This window comes from Leptonychotes weddellii, chromosome 12 (genome assembly GCF_054177405.1).
Source record: "Leptonychotes weddellii isolate Sample4059 chromosome 12, ASM5417740v2, whole genome shotgun sequence".
In the NCBI taxonomy this organism is placed as follows: domain Eukaryota; kingdom Metazoa; phylum Chordata; class Mammalia; order Carnivora; family Phocidae; genus Leptonychotes; species Leptonychotes weddellii.
The window spans coordinates 40364910-40380264 of record NC_138380.1 but is presented as its reverse complement, the minus strand read 5'-3'; the positions used below and the strand labels follow the sequence as shown (position 1 = coordinate 40380264).

The 15355-nt window shown below is 39.6% G+C and overlaps 1 protein-coding gene across 7 annotated transcripts in view; it reads right to left on the bottom strand.

Annotated features, from left to right (window-relative positions):
* The window catches only part of PDE1C (phosphodiesterase 1C), a 286493-nt gene that overhangs the window by 93825 nt on the left and 177313 nt on the right, over nucleotides 1-15355 (bottom strand). For all 7 annotated transcript variants that reach the window (XM_081800305.1, XM_081800306.1, XM_081800308.1 and 4 more), the window contains 4 exons: nucleotides 9989-10102; nucleotides 7945-8127; nucleotides 6918-6984; nucleotides 1550-1666 (listed from right to left, as the gene is read on the bottom strand). In XM_081800305.1, the coding sequence (XP_081656431.1) occupies nucleotides 1550-1666; nucleotides 6918-6984; nucleotides 7945-8127; nucleotides 9989-10102 (481 nt within the window). The remainder of the gene's footprint in view (nucleotides 1-1549; nucleotides 1667-6917; nucleotides 6985-7944; nucleotides 8128-9988; nucleotides 10103-15355) is intronic.

Here is a 15355-nt window from a genome sequence, read left to right as displayed (position 1 = left end):
CTGTTCTGTCTCAAATATGTATAATATACATACCTTCATTTTCTATGTGGCAGAAAATAAAGAACAACTGCAAAATGTCTGTACAAAAGAAGGAGACCCTGAAAACATTCATTGTATTTCTTTTCTGGGTTAATTCCTTGGTTTAGGGTTAATTACCAAATACAACCCTGGGGTAAAAAGAGAGAGCGTGGGTTCCAGGAGACCAATAATCACGTCAGGAAGAAAAAAATATAAGGAAAATACTTTACTGTAATGCTTCATGAGAGCCTATAAGATGTTCTTCCTTGAGTAGATCCTTCTATATTTACCATTTGTGGATTCTTAAAAATTTAAATATTGCCTCATATGCCAGAGATTAATTCACTATCAGTTTTTAAAATGAATATCCAATAACCCCAGGTTCTTTGGGCTGTTCATGAGAGATCCATGAGACACGAAAATGCTAGGTAAAGGTGTGCATATGTGCACAAGAGTTTTGTTCTGTGGAAAGGGTCCTGAGCATCCACCAGATTTTCAGGCCGATTTCTGCACAAAGAAATTAAGAACCACTGCCATAAAGTATTTATGGCTATGTAGGAAATATGCCCCCAAGTACACAGTCCATAGGAAAGTGATAAAGAACCGTGCTGTCTAGAGAAATCAATACCTTATATTCAAAAAACCCTGCATTTTCCAGGGGCTCATCCCCATGATGAGAGAACTCTGAGGAGCATGATACAATAGATGTCACCAGATGAATGCACAGATTCCCTGGAGAATCTGGCTGGACCTCTAGAGTCCATGGTATTACAAAGCAGAGGGGATTGAACACTGAAAACAATTCATGCTCTTTACTTAAAGTTGAAGAATTAATTTGAAGCATGAATGGCTGGGAAATACTGATGATCTGTCACGGATGATAAGTGAGAGCATTTGTCTGAATTTGAGCCAAGTGGTGGGAAAAAAAGTCTGCAGAGACAGCAGATGCACACTCTGTCTCCATTACTGTCTCCATGCCAGCAGTGATCGACAGTACACCAAATCAGGCTGAAATGAGATCTGCGGGGAGAGCCATTCAGGAGTTCCGCTAGTCCACACTTCGGGCTGTACTTCTAGGAAGACTGGGATCCAACTGGGGTGGTTCCAACCTCTCTCACCTGCTATGAGCCCCACCCGGCAAGGGCTTAAGGAAAAGTTCCCACCACCACGGAGTTCAGGGCAGTGGCTGTCTGGATGAATCTTCCCAAGTCACCTATAACAGTTTTCAGTCTATATTAAAAGGATGTCTTAGCCCAAAAGTCATGGAAGGATGGTCTTGGTCTTACCCCAAAAGTCATGGAAGGATGGACAAATGTGGGGCATCTGGACACCTGCCTTCAGCTCAGACCATGATCCTGGAGTCCCTGGATCGAGCCCCGTATTGGGCTCCCTGCTCAGTGGGGAGTCTGCTTCTGCCTCCCCCACTCCCACCAACTCCTGCTCTCTCGCTCGCTCTCTCTCTCTCTAAAATAAATAAATAAAATCTTCAAAAAAGGAAAAATGCATGCATTTTTTAAAAGTAGGCACTGACCTTGAAACGGCTGATCAGATCATAACGTGTGAGTAATTCATAGAAGATGAATTTCAGTGCATGATCCCCGCTGGCCTCATTGAGAGAAAAGACATCAAAGGACCACTTGTCCACATCCTGCATGGCAGGGCAGGGAGAAAGACTGCATTAGTCCACAGCCACTCGTACAGCTACCCGTCTCCCCACTTGGGGAGTCGCCCTGCAACCTTCACCCAGGATTTTATAGACCAAGACTCTAACACCATTTCTGCCCTCAAACTTTTCCCAACTTGGCAGACCTGCATAGCATTTACTGATAAAATAATTAAATAGTCTTACTACTTATAACAACAGCTATAATTTATTGAGTGCCTACCAAATGCGAGGCATTGTGATCCGTGATAAATACATAATGTATCCTGAAAACAACTCTAAGTGGCAGGTATTATTAGTCACATCTTTCTGATGAGAAAACTGAGAAGTTAATTTCCCTAAGACCCATCACAAGTGAAGTGCTAGGGACACAAGTGGGACCAGCATACAAACATGGTCAATAGATGCCTAAGCTCAGGCCCTTTCCATTAAGAATGTCACTACCACTGCTGAATTTCAAATGTTTATTTCACTTCATGAAAACCTAAGGTGCTTCCCTACTCCAAACTTCTCCCCAGTCCCTTACTATTACCTACTGACTTCCTCTTAGTCCACAGTTGAGAATGTTAACCCACTTGAAAGTATTCAGAAACATGTGTGATATAGAATACAAATCATGTGTCCCTTCAGTTCAAACTGCTGAGTTAAAATCACAGAGAAAGACTTCATTTCATGAAACAGAAAAATGCTACCACTTCTGGAGGCACTGATCTGAGAACCTAGTCCTCAAATCTGTAAGTCACTTTACTAGAAAAAGTAAAACTAAGAGCTAAGCACTCCTCACACATCAGTCTTGAAGTTCAAAGCCTTATTTGTCTATAAATAGCTACCCCAAAATATATGTAAACATTGTCTGATGTGTCTTTGACTTACAACCAGATACTTGTGGATGTAGTAAACAAAGGTGTGGTTAAGCAATAGCCAAAGCAACAGTCATTTGGTTTCTCGTGTCAAGAGCTTCACTTTCAGGGGCGCCTGGGTGGCTCAGTTGGTTAAGCGTCTGCCTTCGGCTCAGGTCATGATCCCAGGGTCCTGGAATCAAATCCCACATTGGGCTCCTTGCTCAGCGGAGAGCCTGCTCTTCCCTCTGCCTGCCGCTCCCCCTGCTCACTCTCCCTCTGACAAATAAATAAATAAAATCTTAAAAAAAAAAGTTTCACTTTCAGTAGTTACAGAAAGTGTGCTGTCATAAGTAGACACATATGAGACCACGTAAGGACACAAGTGAGACCACACTGAGTCCAGGAAAAGTCAGAGGGTTCCCTGGAAGAGACTCTTCTGTAACTGCTGGCCTGAGTGGCTCTCACCTCAGCCCTCAATGCATTCTAACATCATCCACCTATCCCAACCCTGTCCCTCCTCAAACATCCCAAAGACCGAAGACCATCCCAAGGCCATTAAGGGTCTTCCTCATGGACACCAGGGCACAGGAAAACTGAATTGTACATACAGGGAAAACCAAACTTTTCCAAAAAGTTGGCACTTCATGGTAACCTCACCTCAGCCTTCTAGCATTTCTCCTCCATTATAACAACTAAAGAAATTGCTACAAGCTGAGCACATTTTCTGTGCCAGGCACAGTGAAAAGTGTTTATAGACATTTGCTAATCCTCACAACCTTAGAAATAGGTGTTACTTTCCCCACTTTTACAGGTGGCTACCTCAGAGAGATGAAAGGAAGCGTCTAATGCCATTTGGTAGCAGAACCAGGTAATAACCCCACTGGCATCATTGTCAACAGATGAGATTGTAAACTCAATGAATATATGCTGTGACCCAGGCCTCATGTCCTAAATACCCCAATAGGGCCTAAGCCATAGATAGTGGGGCCATTTAAGATTAACCCAAGACCTAAAGCTTCACCTTAACTACTAAAATTGACGTTGTCATGACATCCATTAGTCCTAAGAAAAGTCCAGTGACAACTCAATAGGTGAGAAAATATTTTGTCACTGTCTGCAATTTTTATTCTTATTCTCCAGAATGAATAAAAAAGAGAAAGGCTATCACTGAAAATACAGAAATGATCACAGTAAGAAGTCATGATTTATTCAGAATATTAGAACTTAGAGAAATAGGAGGATGAGTGTGAATAGTCGGCGGCATGTTCTCTCCTGTTACTCATTTTTAAAAGGGACTTAGCTGTGATTCTCAAATTATCATGTTCTTCAGAACCACCTGGGGTGCTCAGGAAAAAAGTGCTGATTCTCAGCTGAGGGATTTGCAGAATCCTGGCCTGGGACCTAGAATCTGCATTTTTTAACAAGCACCTAGTTTAACTGTCTTTAACCATCTTAAGCCTCTCTTACCAAACATGGCCCAAGGCCCATTCTCGAGGAAAAACTTCAGGAACTTCTTATGAGTCTAAAGTAATGGAAGCCTGAACCTCCTCTCTTCCTCCCACTTTAAACCTAGAGTCTACCCAGGATGTCCCTTCCTAAGTTACGCAACAGACGCCTTCTAAACAATAATACACTTCTACAATTCCAATAACCCCACCTCAAAAGCCTAGAGATAAAACTCCCCAAATCAGAAGCTAGCATATATTGGATGGAAAAAATTTAAAAAACAAAAGAGCAACATATGTCAAATTTAGAGATTGGTGGCAGTTAATTATTCTCTTACTTAAATGTGATTTCATGCCATGTTCTTACATTAATCACAAAGGTTAACATGACCACAGCATGACGGTTATTTTATTGAATTGTATTCTCTCAGTTTTGGGGAAATTTCCTATAATAGAACAAAGTAATGGCCATTCCATATAAACTGCTGGCAGTGTAGTAGAAATAACCGTTTTTTAACAGGTACTACCTAAAAAAAGAAATTATCTGTGTGATCCCGCCAACTCATCTTCAATCCACTGCAGATTAAACCAGAGTCTAGGGAGGGGGGGAAATATTACATTGTAAAAAGATCTTAAACTCCCCTAGTAATTAGGGGACAGGATCAGGAGAAAGTGCAACTCTAGCCTTACGCATATTATCCTCAATAATTGTGCAGAAGGGTAGCAGTTTGGAGAGTTAGCACTCATTCCTGGTCTGAATCATCTAGGTTCCTTTCCCCTCAGAAAGACATGTGTGCTTCTGAGAATGACTTTTCCCTAAGCACGAAATAACAATTCATGCACATCCCAGGTTGCTCCACATTTTCTTCAATTATTTTGCATAGAAAAGATTCTCCAGTCTAGAGGAAATATTTTTATAAATTTCTTAATACTGGTATAAACATCTGTATTTATGTTCGTGATAAGAGAAGAAATTAAATATAAAGGATTCTTTTAATGTCCCTAAGATTTTCATTGAATGTTTCGGGTTTGGTTATGAATATCAATGCAGCTTCCTAGTGGGTGTTATGAAACATCAGCTCTCATGCAGTGATTTCACTGATTACATGGGAAATGTGGCTGTAAATTACAATGGGTGCACTGGGCACTGGTGGGGAGACCAAAGAGGAGCGAGAGGAAACATGTGTCCTCTTGCTGCATCCTTCTTGAGCATCTTTCCTGTTCTTAGGATGAGTTAAGAGACAGAAAATGGATGGGGGCCTGGGTGGCTCAGTCAGTTAAGCGTCTGTCTTCGGCTCAGGTCATGATCCTAGAGTCCCAGGATCGAGTCCCACATCGGGCTCCCTGCTCAGCAGGGAGTCTGCTTCTCCCTCTGCCCTTCTCCCTGCTCTCTCTTTCTGTCTCAAATAAATAAATAAAATCTTAAAAAAAAAAATAAAGGTAGTTAAAAAAAAAGAGAGAAAGAAAATGGACAACTGAGAATCTGAATATAGGGTCTCACAAATTCAACTAGTGAATGTCTTTGAGGCAAGAGAAAGAGACTGAAATACAAAATCAAAATGGCCCTAAAAGTTTTTCTTGACATTAAGTTGATCATGAAGCTCTCCCATCCCTGATTCTATGAGTAGGTAATTTAAGTTAACTTCTGAAAATATCATCAGGTAATACATGTTTCAGGTTTCAGAGATAGACAACCGATAGCCATAACAATAGTCAGAATGGGGAACCTGGGTTGCACAGTTGGTTAAGTGTCCTACTCTTGGTTTTGGCTGAAGTCATGATCCCAGGGTCATGGGATCGAGCCCCACGTCAGGCTCCACACTCAGCAGGGAGTCTGAGGTTCTCTCTCCCTCTCCCTCTGTCCCTCCCACTTATGTTCTCTCTCTTTCTCTAAAATAAATAAATAAATCTTAACACACACACACACACACACACACACACACATACTAGTCAGTATGCTAGGATGTCCCTGAGCAAATGGATGACTCGATTCTGTGTATAGACATCATGCCATGTCAACCAGCCAAGTGATCCTCGCCCTTAGCACAGCCCCACCCTCAAATCCAGAAGCCAAATCAGCTTTAGCACAGCCAGGATGACTTTAAACCAGTGGATCTGAACTGACACATACATAAGAATCCACTTTGAGGCTCTTAGAGAATATTCTATACAATTCTAAGAGCTTGCCTGAGTGGGAGTAGTTCTGCAAGATTTAGCTCATTGTAACTCAAACATCTGTGTAACTTCTCATTGAACTTTCGGGCTCTGTGAGAGTCTTGGGTAAATAGTAGGATATATAGGTTCTGGGGACACACATTCAGGCAGTAAAATGTTACTGAGAGCTTACTATGTGATTGGAACTCTGGTATCACACCTTAGTTCTTCTGCCTCTAATTAACTAACTGTATCTTTTTAAAAATCTCACCAAGTCTCAGTTTCCTCATCTACAAAATGGACTTAGAGTAGATAATCAGATAATGATACAACTACAATCACCAAAGATCCCCCTGATGGTGATGTAGAAAGAAATGAGACTTGCACAGTTTGATTTAAAAAAAAAAAAGGGCGCCTGGGTGGCTCAGTTGGTTAAGCGACTGCCTTCGGCTCAGGTCATGATCCTGGAGTCCCGGGATCAAGTCCCGCATCGGGCTCCCTGCTCGGCAGGGAGTCTGCTTCTCCCTCTGGCCCTCCTCCCTCTCATGGTCTCTGTCTCTCATTCTCTCTCTCTCAAATAAATAAAATCTTAAAAAAAAAAAACAGCAAGTCAAAGGCAGAAAGATCATGATACTGCAAGAACAGATAAGTGAAAAATAATGAAAGAAATAAGTCAGGGATGACTGGGAAACCTGTAAGTGAACCATAAATGAAAGCCTCTTATTTTCTAACAACAAATGTAACTACTTTTTATAAGATACCATGTACACTGTCAGACCTTTTCTCTGGTATTACCTTTAATGCTTCAATAACAGCTGGTGGGTAGCTCAGTCCAACCATGTTGGATGTTCGTCTATACATTCTGGCAAAGTCAGAGGGGAAACATGCAATATTATATCTTACGAAAAAGAATTAGCAGGCCACAGACTTACACTGACAAATATGAGAAGTCATGTCATTGGGTGAACAAAAAACATAACAGTTTTTTTATAACATTTTTCATAGTCACTCAAGTGACCTAAGAAAGGGTTACATTCAAGAGAAATTAAAACAATCCCAAATACATGAATCATTGGAAACAAAAAAAAAATTAATCGACAGGCCCCAAGTTGTAAATTCAATTATTAAAATGGGTCACTTCTTCTACTAGAAGTGAATTATAGTACAGCATGGATAGTAACCTGAATGAGGAACTCCTATGGGCAACCATTTGGAAGAGCTTGTTCTTTAGAACTGTCAAAAACAAGAAGGGAAATGTCCCAGGTGAACTTCGAACTGAATGTGGCATTTCTAAAACCTGTAGATGTACGATAAGGATTATAGGAAGAATAAATTGATTTGTGTAATAAGGATTATAGGAAGAATAAATCAATTTCTGGAATCTATTTCTGGGGAAGGGGCAATTTAATTAAAGAGCAAAATGGCTAACAAAATTGGAAAGCATCATGGGGAACTCAAAGCCTTTAAATGAACTGCCCCCCCCACCCAGGGTCAACAACCTCAAGGCATCCCTGCCCTGTTCCACATATGTCAAAGGATGATGGATTAGATGATGTCCTTTTTTAAAAAATGGGAGACTGAACTTAAACCAAATCTTATCTAGTTAAGAAAAAGAATTCTGAGCAAAGGCAAAGTCTTATCCTAATGATGCTACAAAGATTAAATAAATATGTTTTGGCAATCTCTCCTTCAAGACTATCTATTTCCACCAGAATTTTCAGTGTTTATACAGATACAAAAATTACATCAAAGCAAAGCTTCCAGTTATTGGAAACTGGTGTCCCTTTTGCTGCTTTGGTCACTGACTGACAGCCATCTTTACCTCTCCACAAATATCCCAGCCTGCACTGCATGGACGATGCTCTTGAACCGTGGCTTCTCCTCGCTCCTTCTGAGCATCATCCCCATCTGCCTCGTGAAGGTGGAGGCCAGCCAGTCTCGGACCTCAGAAGGCACTGCATCTGACTGAATGTCACTGAGTTCATCCTCCGTATCCAGGAGTCGCCTGAACGCAAGAAACACAACCAGGACACTGAGATTACATCTGAAGTTAGAACTCTCTGTTCACAATGGCTGCTCCCTCTTTCCACCCCACCTGCCTCCACAGGTACAAAGAAACCAAATAAAAACGGCCACAAAAAATACAGCACCTTTTTGGTAAGGCTTGTAAAAGCTCACCATTATGTTTCAGGATGGTTCTCTCTACCAGACTGCACAAAGAAACAAAGAAATCAGAGAAAGTCAAAAATGCTCCATCTCAGGCTCTAAGGAGCACCCAGTATCTTTATTCCTAGGTTTGTGGAATTTGAATGGGATCTAAATCTTCCATTTAAAAATGCATTCACAGGGAGGTTTTCATAGATGGACCATGTGGCATTATTTTGTGTTTAAAAAAAAAAGAACATTTAAAGACTTTGCTATAGACAACAATACTGCATCACAAACTTCAAAGTTGCTAAGAGACTAGATCTTAATTGTTCCCAGCACAAAAAAATCATGAAGATTCTGTGGCATTATAGAGGTGTTAGCTAATGCTGTGGTGGTCATCATATTACAATATATAAGTGCATTAAATCACCACATTGTACAACTTAAAGTTACACAAGGTTATACAACAGTTATAAATAAATAAAATAAATCTTTAATAAAAATAAATTTAAGATAAAATAAAATAAAAATAATTTTTTTAAAAATTAAAAATTTAAAAAAGAAAAAGAAAGACTTTGTAAAACATTGCCCAAATCACATCAACCCAGTCCTCTGAAGTAATAAACCAAAATGATATCAACTGATATTCCTTCTAGTTTGATAGAACATTACAGAAGTGTAAATTCTAAATTCAAGCAAAATTTCCAAAATAATGCAGTTCTTTATTTGAGCTCAGTGATTTAAGTCATCTGTAAGATGTGCTTGGCTGATTTTTCAAACTTGTTCATAGGTCAGACCACCAGAAGAGAACATAAATAATAGTAAGTTAAAATAAAATTGCACTTTATACTTATATTAAGCCCTACTAAAAATAAGTAGTGTAAACAGGTATCAATAAAAAGTTTAAAAAAAAGATTGTTGTTGTTTTTTTTTTTTCCTTTAGACACATCAGTTGGGGGGCGGGGGAGAAAATGTAACATTTGGAAAAAACTATGATATCAAATTTCCTTAAATTAGGAACCAAGCAAGTCACCAAAAACTAAACCACATGCATACTAATTCTTAGATTACTGGGAAATCCTTTCAGATTGGAATCTGGCATAGAGAAGTTAAGACTGATAGAGGAGCCTGAATTAGGAAAGAGAAAAAAAGCCTTTTAAATTCACCAGGTTAACATTTTTCAAAAGAAAAGCTCTTTTGCTACTTTCAAATGCATTTGGTGACGGGAAGTGCTTTAAGACGTTTGGATAATTCAGGTGGAGTCTATTAAGAAAATTGGTAACACACAAGATTGCAGGAGGAATTCTGGGTCCTTAAGAGGATAAATGCTTTATCGTCACTTCAGGAACCTCCACTTAAAGACAATGTGAATTAACACATGAACATAACTTTTAGGCTGAGGCTAACAGCGTGCAATTATTACAGTGGAACTCTACACTTGATAAGAAATCTTACCATATTTTTAAAAATCACTTCTCCTCTTACATTATCTCACTCCATTATCATAATGACCATGTGAGAAAAGTTCAGTTAGCTCCTTTCTCAGATGAGGAGGCACCGAGGCTAGGAGAGGTCCAAATTTCGTTTTGTGGAAACGAAAGCTCCGTCACCCATCATTTGAGCACTACCCCACTACAGGCCAAGGGGGACATTTCAGAAAAGCCACATAACAGAGAACTGACCCCCAGTGTACTCACGTCTTGTCATGTTTAGCTTACCTGGTTTCATCAATGTACACAGATTCGAGAACTGTGGCCGCATATTCCAAATTCTTCTTAAGATCTACCACCGAAGCCTCGCCTCTCTCTAATTGTTTGACCAAAGACCGTAACCTAGGGGGAAAAAAAACATGATTAAATTAGAATAGAGGGAACAAAGAATAATCCCACAATTACAGCGACACATTTTACAGCCATAGAATGTTTTTATTTATTCCAGTTTACCTGGAAGGAAAATACAAATCTAATGAGGGAGCTGAGAAATACTGGTATTTCTCAAGTTATAAAATAAATACATACATTTTTGCCATTGTGAAGCAAGAACAAAAATGTTCTCATCCACCAGGCACAGACCACCCCCAAGACTTTCTAGCTGTCTTTTATCTTTCTAGGAATTCCCTAAATTAGCAATGATTTTGCTGCTTCTCTAATTTGAATTTTTTTGTTCTCATTGGATGTAGTAAAGCATGAGCAGCACCAACATCACAAAATACTACTTGAGATTCTGCCATGTTAAAGATTATACTATGTTCATTCAGCAGTGACCAGCCTCATGAGCCTGCATGAGCAACCTCGTAGTCAATGGGTATTCTAAGACAGGTGAGGAGATTCAGAGCACCAAAATACCCATAGAGGGCTACATAAGGAATACCTGAAGATAAACTATTTTACAGGACAGGAGGAATTCCTCTAGGGGCAGATAAATACCCCAGCTTTATAGAAAAAAAAAAGAGAGAGAGAGAAAGGCTGGATAGTAAACCAAAGTATTAAAGACAAGATCATCCCCCGCTGCTAGTCAAGTGTTCCAGACAGTGTAAGAGAAATGATAATATAGGCTATCTTATTTATATCAACATTACCCCACAGAGAAGGGGTTAGTATATATGAGAGCAATAAAATGACAAGAGATGATCAAAGTCCAGTAACTGAGAACACTGTAAATACCAAAGATGTGGAGGCTGGACAACTCCTCAGGCCATTTGACAGCCAGCAAAGGAAAGAACAGAAGCTTTGAGGACAACCTTGGGTTTGAGCCCCACATCACAACATATTAGCTATGTAATACCAGGCAAGATATTTAACTTCTCTGAGTGTCAGCTAAAAGATAGAGATCCAACCATCAAATGCTCTAAGTTGATATAAAGATTAAATCATAATATATTCACATCAACCATGTGGGTTTTTTCTAGCCTTATTTAATATAATTAACATATCACATTGTGTAAGGTGTACAACACGGTGATTTGATACACATATATATTTCAAAATGATTACCACAATAAGGTTAGTTAACACATCATCCAACACCTCATACAATTATAACTTTTTTTATGGTGAGAACATTTAAGATTTAACTCTTAGCAACTTTCAAGTATACAATACTTGAAACTAGTAACTTGCTAACTATAATCACCATGCTATAATCACCAAAACACATCAGATCCCCAGAACTTTTTCATCTTAAAACTAAAAGTCTATACTCTTTGACCAACATCTCCCCTTTCCTGGTTGTTTTTATAAAGGCAATTATTACCATTATTGCCATTGTTGTTATTCAGTGACCTTGATCATCACAGGCAACCAGATGGGAAACATCCTAGCAATATACTTAAGATTAGTGTCAAGTCTCCATCTCCCAAGGCTGTTTCCACTTTCCTGACTTCAAAATATCCTCAAGATTTGCCATCATAAGAGAGAGTAGTTCACTTCTTGGCAAGGTGTAAACTACTCCCCTCCAGATCTCCATGAAAATGACCAGCAATAAAGATTGAGGAAAAACTCTGGATCAACCTTCAACAGTAGGATCAGCCATACAAAAGAAATTCCAAGGAATTTCAATGATGTAAAATACCGTAGAAATTAGACTGAGGGTGGTCACTTCTTGATTTGTGAATCTCCAGCATGTAACAGGGAAACCAGCAGAGCCCTCTGTGGGCCTGGAGGTGAGGATCAGCCCGGTGGCTCCCATTAGGAAGTGTTCTGGGTTTCAGGGGCAGCAGGACAGGGAGTTGGCATGGAAGGGCTTACCAGTCACTCACACAGAGTGGACAGCCAGTCTGCCAAAGAATGGGGAGATTGTAGCTGTGAGCCCTGCGAGCTATTCCAAATAAGGATTGGAAGCTCTTTAGCAAAACACATTCCTGGCTAGGCCTGCCTCTAATTTTGACTCTCACCTCTAGGGGCCCAACTACCCCCAAGCTGTCTGGACTCTCAACTGGCAAAGTAAAATGAGGGTAAATTTAAGAATTTTTTTATTTTCTCCCTTCATTTGGGGCTTGAAGATTCTACCGGGAATTGACATGACTCTATAATAGGACCCATGTCAATTCTCAAAACCTAAGAGGAAAACAACAAAAAGTAAAAAATGACTAGGCAAAATCTAAGACTAATAGAAATAAGAACCAGATGATCTTGTCCACCTGTAATAGGGCTTCCATAAGAAATAAACAAACTCAAGCAGCTTTAATCAAATAAGTTTTCCTAGACTGAAGAAAAATCTTTATAAGCAGATGAAAAGGGATCAGATAAAACCAGAAAAAAAATACATAAAAACATCGATTATATGCTGTTGTAATTTTTTATTTCAAAGAATAGAGAAAAGAACTTGCAAATCTTAGAAAATAAAATATACGACTTACAAAGTAACAGAAATGTAAGTTGCCCATAGAATTCTACCATGCCAGATACCAGAAAGCCATTTAACAGTAATACCATTTTTTGAGAATAATGTGGTGTAATTTAAAATATCTATGCCTAGATCTATATTTAGTAGAAATGCCAACAAATATATTCTCAGGTGTGGACAAGTTCAAAACTTCATCATTAATATGATTTTCCAAAAAACAAAAACAAAAAACTTGAAGGCATATTCTAGGATAGTGATCTTTCAAGAGTGGGAGTAGATTCCTGGGTCTCCCATTAAATGGACTGTGGATTCGTGACCTAGATTTAACTAAGCCCGTCTTTACAAAATAGGCAAGTAGTTTCAAACGATATTTTTAAAAGTGGCAGATGAAATAAAATGCTAATTATGCAAGGTCAAGTAAATAAAAATGACTGTCACTTCGTTTCCTAAGAGAAGCTCCTATTCCTAGTAGAAGGGCTTCCTACGTCACTTTCATGAACTAAAAACCAATTATAATGAGTCAAAAACAATTGAAATGATCAAGAACATCATACAGAGTATTGCTTTGAATCCACGATTATTAACGATTCCCACTCCTGGGAAAGCACAATATCAGGGTAAGCAAGTCTAGAAGAGCTTCTTACCATCCTGGAATCTGGCAGCCAGGGCCCTGGGCCAAAGCAGGAGCGAGGCACTCAGGGAATGCATCACCTGGAATCCCACTCAACAGTTCAGATCAGAGCACTGACAACCATCTCCCCTAGAAAGTCCCAGGCTCAGTGCCACAAGGAGCAGAAAACCAACAGTGTGGGCTCCATCCTCATGTAGTCACCAGTAGTACCACATACACACAGGCACAACCATGTGTGAAGGTCTGCCCTGACAGAAGGCTGTGAACAGAGGCAAACGCATAACCCAGCGGCTTCAACAAATCCAGAGAAGAAACAATACAGAACAAAGCACGGTTAGGATGCATACGACGTACTAGAAATTCATACCTACTCCCGTTTCTCTGGCTTATGCGATGAGCAAAAGATTCTATCAACACCCTGGCAAGACATAAAGGAAACCTAGAACACGGTCCCTGTGTTTATGGAGAACACCCAGCTGGCATTCACCTCTCTTTATTCAAGAACAACTAAACAGAAAAAATACATATATCAACAAAAAGAGTGAGCATTAAAGAACGCAGAGAATACAGCACTCAAAATGCAGAGAAAGGACTCACTTTTGAAAATAAAATGTACTAACGGCAACAGAAGTCAACTTTAGGGAATGTCTACTTTGTGTTCCATAAAATTCAGGAAAACATGGATCTGTGAAACGAAGATGAAAGCTGAAATCATGATGTAATAAAAGGCAAATATACTGAGTCAGGAAAAGAAATTAAAAAAGAAAAAACATGACAATAGAAAGACTATCTGAACTTAAAAAAAAAAAAAAGTAAATGGTGACCAACTTTTTAGACACCTAGCTCCTATTTGGACCGACACCCATCAGATATAATCCATACCTGTCCCTCTCCACATAGTTGCTGGCTTTATGCTTTCTGCAGCTGCCACACAAGCCCTAGAAGAATCCAGTCCTTATTGTCAAGTATTGTTGAGCTCGAAGAAAGCGTTCAGGTGGGTGTTCCTCCATTGGTCCCTCAGTCCACCCTCTCCTCTTTATCCCTCCTGGAACATGATGCCCTGTCCTTCCCTACCTACCACCTACCTCTTGGTGAAATTGCTGCTTCGTGAATGGAAGAGTTTCAAATGAGCGCTTTCATCACTGCCATCAACTAGACTCAAAAATTTAAAAAATTTCCTGAAGTTTCTGGGAATAAGGAGGCATCCTTCCCTATTTTCCATCACAGTACAGGTTTTCCCTAGATCTGAATCCATCTTAAGAAGCGTTGTCTGAAAATAGCCATATTATAAAGTATCTCATAGACATGTTATAAAGCATTTTTGTTAACCTTGGAGAACACTAGCTAAAGCAGGAAGGCTCAGATGCCTTCCTTTGGTCTCCTCCTGAAATCTGTCTGGATGTTTTTCCGTATGGGTTCATTTCACCCAAAAGCCTATGTCCCCAAGGACAGATCCCATGGTAAGTTGTACTCGTATAACGAGCTATTTAATACTATTCATATGTAATTTTGGTTCAGCCACCTAAAGGAAGGGAGGGAGGGAGAAAGTTGAAGGAGGGAAAAGGGAAATATACAACAATAACAATAATAAAGTCTCTCTTCTGAGTGAATGTTCATAGTTTCCAGCACTCCATCCATTTCTGTCACCGTGGCTGCCAGATGATAGTTCCAATATAGAAGTGCAACACCATTTTAGGAATAGCTTATGCTTTCAAGCTTTGGCAACATGCCTTTCTGTTAGGATAGGGTATAATGTCATTCTGGATGAGCCACAGCAGCTTTACGTGAGTCTTCTATTTCTCCCCAGAAACTCTGTTTTCTACGGCTTCCCAGCTACAAGGCATATGATGAAATGCTGTGTTTCTTCAGTTTTCTGTGCCTTCAAGCCCAGGGCAAGTCCTGGATGCTGAGTTACCTTGAGACTATGCCATTATTTGAAATGCATAAAAGCGTCAGAAGAGAGGAACTAAGGAAGGAAATGCCGAATGCTGTATTTTGGAATTTGAAAGAATGTTGGAGTAGAAAAGAGGTCTTCTTTTTTTCCCCCACAAAGATAATTCTAGAGCCAGTGGGGTTGATTTTATTAGGAAATAACTTTTTCTTTTTTAAG